This window comes from Maylandia zebra, linkage group LG22 (assembly GCF_041146795.1).
Source record: "Maylandia zebra isolate NMK-2024a linkage group LG22, Mzebra_GT3a, whole genome shotgun sequence".
Classification (NCBI taxonomy): Eukaryota; Metazoa; Chordata; class Actinopteri; order Cichliformes; family Cichlidae; genus Maylandia; species Maylandia zebra.
The window spans coordinates 17,615,107-17,623,268 of record NC_135187.1 but is presented as its reverse complement, the minus strand read 5'-3'; the positions used below and the strand labels follow the sequence as shown (position 1 = coordinate 17,623,268).

At 41.3% G+C, this 8,162-nt stretch overlaps 1 protein-coding gene across 1 annotated transcript; it reads left to right on the top strand.

Annotated features, from left to right (window-relative positions):
- Positions 1-2,604: 2,604 nt before the first annotated feature.
- Positions 2,605-7,591, top strand: fam8a1a (family with sequence similarity 8 member A1a). Its single transcript, XM_004549201.3, has 5 exons — positions 2,605-3,131; positions 3,718-3,838; positions 3,957-4,080; positions 5,164-5,303; positions 5,484-7,591. Exons 1-5 carry the CDS (start codon positions 2,750-2,752, stop codon positions 5,626-5,628), a joined length of 912 nt encoding a protein of 303 aa, XP_004549258.1. The 5' UTR covers positions 2,605-2,749; the 3' UTR covers positions 5,629-7,591.
- The last annotated feature ends 571 nt before the right edge of the window (positions 7,592-8,162 follow it).

Below are 8,162 nucleotides of genomic sequence, written 5' to 3'. Positions count from 1 at the left end.
AAATACCATCAGACTTTGATCCATGCACTCAGACTCTGATTGGCAATAGCTTCAAACAAAATGCCAATGCAGTAAGTAAGCATACCTAGACAGAAAATCACAATATGTAACGTTATCGGTTGTGGATTGGCCTCCCCAGAGCCTGGACTTCAACATGATTGAAGTGGGGGATCATATTGACAGAGATCAACATCCAAAGAAGACAGTTAAATGTCCTTCAAGAAGCCTGGAAAACTATACCTGAAGACTACTTAGAGAAATTACAAGAAAGCTTGTCGAAGAGAGTTCAGGCTGTGTTGAAGAATAAAGGTGGTCACACCAAATATCAACTTTTAAGCTCGTTAGAATCCTACAAACTCTGTTTCTGCCTTATGTACCATATTTCCATGTGTGCTCACATAGTACACAGTAACTCACTGCACTGAAGTCCTATTTTCCAAGCAAAAAACCCCAGAATAAGTGATGACTCAAAACTTTTGCACAGTACCGTAATATTTGGTGTTATTGCCAATATGATTGCAGTAGCAGAAACACACAATCCAACGAAGCTTTTATTTGTGGTTTCTTTGAAGATTTTTTTAAAAAACAGGCTGTGTAATAATTTTAGTTACTCTTCATGTTTCTAAAGTTTTGACAGTCTTCAGATGTCGTGGACGACATTATAGCACATCCACAAATGGAAACTTATAAATAAATTTTACACAATAAAATTACAGATTCTTCCTTATCTGGGTGATACATAGCCCACCACTAACCAGATCACCAAACCTCTCTTGCTCATTCATTTCTTTTCTAGCACACACACTCGCTCAGACACACCTCCACAGCAGTAATTCCACCAGGTTGTTGGGTTTCTATGGGGGTCAGCGTTTGCCAGACACTGCTTTTATTTGGACCTGATTACTTTTGGGCACAGTCATCGTATGGTTTCTGTCGACTGGGATAACGCTCATTGGGGGCGGATTGGCATTCGCCTCACTGGCTCCATTCACTAGGCCCGGCACAATCATGTGGATCTGGCAGACCTAACACCTAACCCAAAGAGTCGGGCCAGCCCAGTCAGCAAATACAATGCCCTCACTTCCCCGGTAATCAGAGAGGAGGGGGAGTAAAACGATAGCCAGCGAAGACACACAAAAAAAGAGACTGATGTGAGTGAGTAAGTTAAACATTTAGGAGGGGAGAGAGGCGTGTGCAACATCTGTAAAGTGGGGTTAAAAAGAAAGAGAGGGAAAGAGTTTGTGAGAGCGAAAGCAGCACAGCTTTCCATCAGCTGACTAGCCAGTTTTAGACTTTTTGACCCCAGTGACCTCAGCGGCAGACCACTTTGCAGAAATCACTCAGTTAAGATGTTTGTGAGCTCTTAATGTGGTAGGAGGTGGGAATGTACATGGTCAAAAAAGTTCTGTGAGGAATCATTTTATTTTGAAAAGCCCAGAAAATGCACCTGAATTAAAGCAGACAACATAAAAACTGCAATAAGCCTAACTGTAATAGACATCATACAGTCACTGTTGATAAAAGTGTACAAATACAGAGTAGGTAATGCTGTTGTTTGTATTTGGTATTGTTGAACGTGCATAAACAGACCTCTGCTGCTCTCTTGTGGTGCAGTCTTAGAGTAATGTTGCACGTGCTATACATATACTGTAGACATCAAGTATAACATTATGACTATGTGTCTAATATTGTATTGGTCCCCCTTTTGCTGCCAAAACAGCCCGACTCATCAAGGCGTAGACTCCACTCGAGCCCTGAAGGTGCGCTGTGGTGTTTCGCACCAGGTTGTTAACATTTCATGAAGTCCTTTAAGTTGCAAGGTGGCCTTGTGTGTCTGGCATATCCTACAGATGCTCACTTGGATTAATATCTGGGGGCTTTGGAGGCAATGTGAACACTTCAAACTTGTTGCTGTGTTCCTCAAACTATTCCTGAACCACTTTTGCTTTGTGGCAGGGAAGATTATCCTGCTGAAAGAGGCCACAGCCATCAGGGAATACAGTTTCCATGAAGGATGTAACAGAGTATTGTAACAAACACTGTGAAGGTTGCAGACCCATGCTCTAGACGGATGCTGTGGATTTCCTGCCCTTCTCCAAAGGAGCTAAGATGTGAGGAAGAGATGCCAGTAGTGGAAGCAAGTAGACACAGCACACTAACACAAATCACACTACAACTGGAAACTAGCGGTAAACATTTAAAACTTGTGCTGTGAACTTGTGGAAAATTAACAGCTCAATAAAGGGCATAATTTTAAAAATCAAAAGCAGTAAATGTTTGCTATGGCTGCCAAAGGTGGAAGAAATGTACTTTTCAAAGTATGACAAGTATCCACAGGAACCTGAATAAAATAACAACAAACAAAAAAACCCCAGAATGATCCTTTAAATGGCTCATACCATTAATGACAGCAGGGGGATAGAGTTTCTTGCCATTGTGATTACACGGTGTTTATTTATGATAAATGAAGCACTGATAGAGTAGATAGTATTGTTTTAAAGACACACAAGTCTTTAATTTGAGCTTCATAAATATTATAAAACGACACAGACTCAGGGCGCGGCGTATAGCAGTGAGTGGTCCCGGAAGTCCCCGTATTTACAAACACATTTAGCCGGGGCTTCCTTGCACCAGCCGGGAGCTAATGAACGGGGCACCGGGAGGATTACCTGAGGGCTAAACGCGTTTTAAACGGTTTTCCTGCCAAATTCAGGCAAGCCTGTGAGGACGCTGAGGTATATTTGCGGCTATGACGGACGAAAAAAGCAGCAGCGGTCCTGAAAGTGACGCACAGCAGCCTCGGAGCACCGCTACAGCGGAATACTGCGCAAACTTGCAGCAGTGGATGTGGCAGTATTACTGGGGGTACGCCAGCTGGCAGAGCTGGGTGGCTCTGTCAGCTTTCCCCTTCCCTCCGCCGGGGATAAGCGCTCAGACGCCGCCGGGTACACCCGTCAGTGGGCAGCAAGCATTTGACACAAGGAGCTGGTACAGCTACTATCCTGTCACATCCCCCGCAGCTTCCTTTCCTCACCTGGCTGCCGGGACCGAGCTGGGCTCAGCCACCAACCCGCTCCCGGGTGCCGATGCTCGTCCTGGTCAGCAGCAGAACGGGAACCCGCCTCAGGCAGGTAGGGCTCAGGTTTGGCAGCGCGAATCAGTTACTAAGTGCTAATTACAACACATGCTGCCCAGTCTACATGAATACTTTTACATTACTTCAGTATTAAACATATTTAAACAACTCACAAATGTAAGTTTCTCTTTAAACGTTTTTAAATTACCCTCATAAGAACTGCACAAGAGGTGCACATACTAAATATATATTACTGTTTATGAATTGAAAGCATTATGATTAGTAAAAGTTTAATAAGAATTTATGGAAGTAATCAAAATGTAATCTTTAAAGCAGGAAAATCATCCGGGCTGATTATTGTTGCTTATTTGTTGTAATCTGATTAGTAACAATTGAATGTAAGACCCAGCTCTGTGTTAAAGCTAGGTCATGAGTCTGACCAGGCTTAAGTAAATGACCTAGAGGAAACGAGCTTATATGCTTAAGAGTCTTTCAAGGTTTTTCCTCGTCCTCTGTTTTCTCTTGTGACTGTCAGCAGTGTCTGTTCACTGATTATATGTGAATGATTATGAGTTTATGAAGCTTTGAGTTGCCATGGTAATGAAAACGGCTGTTCTGTTGTCTTTTCATCTGCCATGCAGGACAAGAGTACACCATCCCCTCTCCTCTCCAGAGGTTCCTCGCAGAGACTGTGGACTTCTTCATCCTGTTTTGTGTGAAAGCCACCATCGTGTTATGGATCATGTATCTGAGTGGTATGAAGTGAGTAAAAAACACCAGGATAAACGGGCAAAGACTCAACTTTAAATGAGGCCTCTCAATCTGCTTGAATTCCAAGTTATGCCGCTTTGCACAGACAAACTGTCTCTCTTCTTTAAAGGGACATTGCCAAATTTATCACCCACTTCATTGTGGAGGAGATAGATGAGAACACGTCCCTGGAGGACCTGCAGAAGATGATGGCTGTTGCTCTGGTCTACAGGGTACTGGTGTGTGTCTACGAGGTGAGTCTCATTTCTCATTGCCTTGATAAATGCTCGGTTAAGTGATGTGCAGAAGTATATTAATATTGAAAATTTGCATGCTAGCGTGTGTTTATCTTCACCCAAACTAAGCTTTCTGTTTTATAACATTTAATAACATTTTAGAGTGTACAAGGTTTTCCTTGTGCAACTGCGAATTAAAGCAGAACACCTGTTAGAGTATAAATAACATTTCGCACTGTTCTCATTTACACCCAATAGCAGCAGCACGTTCTCTTGTTTAATGAGAACAGGCAGCGTCAGAGTTCTTTGCGGCGCCCACAGAGAACAGTGATGCAACGTTGCATTCATAGTTGCCTGCGATTAAGTCACTTATCCCGTCTCTTGTTAGAATTACGATATTGTCTTGTTTTCCCAGGTGGGAGCCAGCTCTGGGATATTCATGCACCTCTGCTCAGACTCACACCATATGGCATGTTTCCTTCTCTGCCTCTGAGCTTGTTTGTGCTATACTGAAAACAAATTTCTTGTCCTGTTAATGTTTTGGGCCGGGATTAGTTATGCAATAAATAAAAGCTTGAGTAATTTATTTTCATGGCCATGTGTATTGCACTGCGAAATATTGGGCAATAAAAACTTGAGCCTAGCATTAGTTCATTTAACGCTTCACACATTAAAATAGGCACATTTTCTGAAAAGTGCAAGCTTATCTAAATATTCCCCTTCAACTGGTCTCTGACTGTGGTTGTTGTGCATGGGGCTGATCAAAAGCTGGAATTATACTCTTGATTAATTCACTAATTGTTACTATATACTGTTATTTTTGTTTGTGCATCTGCTGGCTGCTTTGCAACCCATCTGACACCAACTGTGACTTAATCAATATTATCTATCACCACTGATGCCTGCTCTGTTCTGTGGGCCTTGCTGCTGTTCTTCCAGCCTCCACCTTTTCATGTATGCACACTGAGGGCGAGGGTAGTTCCCAGAACAGCGCAGCTAAATATACGTTGCAAGACATGGAAATGAAAGTCTTTCGTAATTCTCCTACCGAACGACATTCGGTGACAAGCGGTGTGATGTTTGTTGTTCTCGTCCAATCAGATCATCTGTATTTGGGGCGCTGGTGGAGCTACGCCAGGAAAGTTCCTGCTCGGCTTGCGGGTGGTGACGTGCGATACGTCCACCCTTATACGACCCAACTGTGTTCTTGTGGTCCCAGCATCCAACGTGTCCTTCTCAGCGTGAGTCTTCACACTTTTTATGTTGGTTTTTTTCCCTGTTGAGTTATTTTTATATTTATTAAAAAGTTTTTAAAAAAAGTATATTATTTGTTGTTTCCAGTTCTTTTAGAGCATCTGTGTGGGATTCAGTAAGTCCCTGTTTGAGCTCATATTTTGCCTCGTCTCTCTCGATTTTCACAGCTCTACTGTGCGGGCGTTGAACAAGAACTTCTCCATTGCCTTCCTCTTCCCTGTCTTTATCACCCTCCTCTTCTTCCAGCACAACAGGACTGTGTACGACATTGTGGCGGGGACCATAGTTGTTCAGCGCAGAGGAGGCAGATAGCAGTATTAGACTTCTGTTTAAAGAGTATCTAGAAAATTTTATCGAACTCAGATTTACTAACACAGAGGAGAGTGACTTTGCTGGGAAAAACTTGGAACGCTCTATAAAATGAAACGTATACAGACGTAGACCTGGTACAGTGGGATGAGAAACATCTCCTGCTGTAAGGGATTTAAAGGTGCAATATGTAAGATGTTTAATTAAAAACATTTAAAAATTAAGTGGAATCGTCAGCACAATGTGATGAAATCCTTCAAAGTTTCTGAAGTTATGTCAGATTCTACATGTTATGTTGTAGAGATGAAATTATAAATGCAGTGGTGGACGGGGTTGGACAAAAGCGCTGGACGGTTTCGGTTTCAGCCTACAACTGACCTTACAGTGTGTCCTGTGCGCGTTAATGGCAGTAGGTGACACAGACAGCTGGAGGCTTGGATCCTACAACATGATGTTAGCTAGCTTTATAATATATCAATGCTGCAACAGCATCTGTGATAGCAAACACAAACAGCTGTTGATCTGCTGTTAAAATAAATAACAATAAAAAGTCCAGTGCAAACAAAAATCTATATAAGTTAAATCTTCACATATCAGCATTTTGGTGATTGCATGATTATCAGTCGTGCAATCCAGCACAGTTAGACACTGCATTAGTCTTTTTCCCTGGCTCAGTTGGTCTTTACCTGCCAACAGGCTCATCAGTACTGCACGAACACTACTGCTGTTACTGTGTCCCAAAGCTAGAAGGTCTAAAGCTGAGATTGGTGGAGAGGGAAAGCCAGGGAGAAGTCCTGATTGGACACTGGCTGTCTGTGTATTTTAGGCAGCCCGGCCGACCTATTATATGGATTTCTAAAGCCGATAGCTCGTGTGTGTCTCCATGTGAAACAGAGCACAGGAAAGCAGCAAAGTAAGTGCAAACAAGTAGACGTGAGTTAGCTAAACAACATCAGTGTTGTTTTTTTTCAGTGTCATATGTTTATGAAAAAAGAATAAGAGCAATATTATGAAGTGAGGTGCTCTAACATGCACTTTCATAAAAGAGCGACACATTCAGGAAACTTTAAAGGAGCAGTTAAAAAAACACATTTTGTTGGTGTGCTTTGCTTTTTATTTAAGAGCAATTTTGTTCCGTTTTACCTTTTAAAATTAAATGACAGAACATGACTGTTTTTGTCAGCCTCTGCAGAAAATTTTTATATTCAAATTAACAAACTTTGCAAGTAAAAAGGTTTGAGTCATCCGTCACTCTTTTTCTATGCACAACTGGTATATGCAAAGCAAGATGGCATGCGAGGCTCCTGAATGGCCTACTGTCCCCAAAATAAAACTGGAGGAAAAGTCCATCTGCAGTCCTGAGTCAGGCTGAGAAACAGAACACTCTTTACAAATTGCACCTTTAATTCTCACCACTGTATCGCTCTAAATAAGCTCAGAGGACAAAACTAAAGTATTGTGAGGTTTTTGCTCATCGCAGAGTGTGTAAAGTTGGAAAGCTTGTTGTCGTGGAATAATCCCGCAGCTCATGTGAATTTTAATAAGTGCGCTACTGTATGACACAATCTACTGTTTCCTTTTTTTTTTTTGGTGACCCTGAAAGGATTTGATAACTTTTACCTTTTGTGATTATGTAGTTGCAGTATGCAAGATTTTTGTACCACTAAAGTGCATGTCCACTATTGTGTGATTGTTTCATTTTTCTACAAACTGAAGCTAACTGTTCTTTAATACTTTGTAAGAAAAAGTTATAAATAATTTAACGTATTGGCAACTTGCAAACACATGGGCAGCATTGTTATTAGAGTACGACACTTTGCAGCCTCTTTCTTTCTTTAAGCCAACAATGATCAGTCAAATGTCTAACATGCTGATAGTTTCTTTGTGATTTATTAATGCTGAAAAAGAACATTTAAGAGTTGTTTTTATGTGCCCACGGACCATTTAATGAAGTGTTTTTTTCTGATGTGGTGACATAAAGTTGTCCAATTTCTTGGGGGGGGGGGTACGGAGTGCAAATAGATTTCTAAATTCTCTGCTCATGTTTTCTCTCGTCAGTCTTGTAGCTTTTGTGACTCAGGGCAGCTTTTATTTTGAAAGGACCCGCGTTTGTATGACCGCTGTTACTCTTCAATTGTAAAGACTCGTTTTGTTAGATTACCCGTTGGACTGTTTTCTAACACAGACACCTAATCAGCCAATCACAGGGCAGCAATTCAGACAAGTAGACATAGTTAAGACGACCTGCTAGAAGTTCAAATCGATCTTGAGAACAGAGCATAAATAATGTAATCTAAGTGATTTTAAGGGTGGTATTTCAGAAACTGCTGATCACCTGGGATTTCCCCTCGCAACCAGAAACTTAACAGAAGTTTCTGTTTTTTATAATAAAAATACATTAAAGCATCTATTCTTTAAAAATATGAATAAAACATTTTAGTAGCCATAATGAAAGTTTACATTTGCTATTAACACAGGAGATTACGCTCTCCACAGTAAAAATGACTTCTCAGCCTTCAGAGGAAAAACAAGTTCAA

Bases quoted from the DNA above. Each gene is read 5' to 3' on its own strand.
- fam8a1a (XM_004549201.3), top strand. From the start codon at position 2,750: ATGACGGACGAAAAAAGCAGCAGCGGTCCTGAAAGTGACGCACAGCAG. The intron at 3,839-3,956 runs GTGAGTAAAAAA...TCTTCTTTAAAG, and splicing joins ATGTATCTGAGTGGTATGAA to GGACATTGCCAAATTTATCA. The intron at 4,081-5,163 runs GTGAGTCTCATT...TCGTCCAATCAG, and splicing joins TACTGGTGTGTGTCTACGAG to ATCATCTGTATTTGGGGCGC.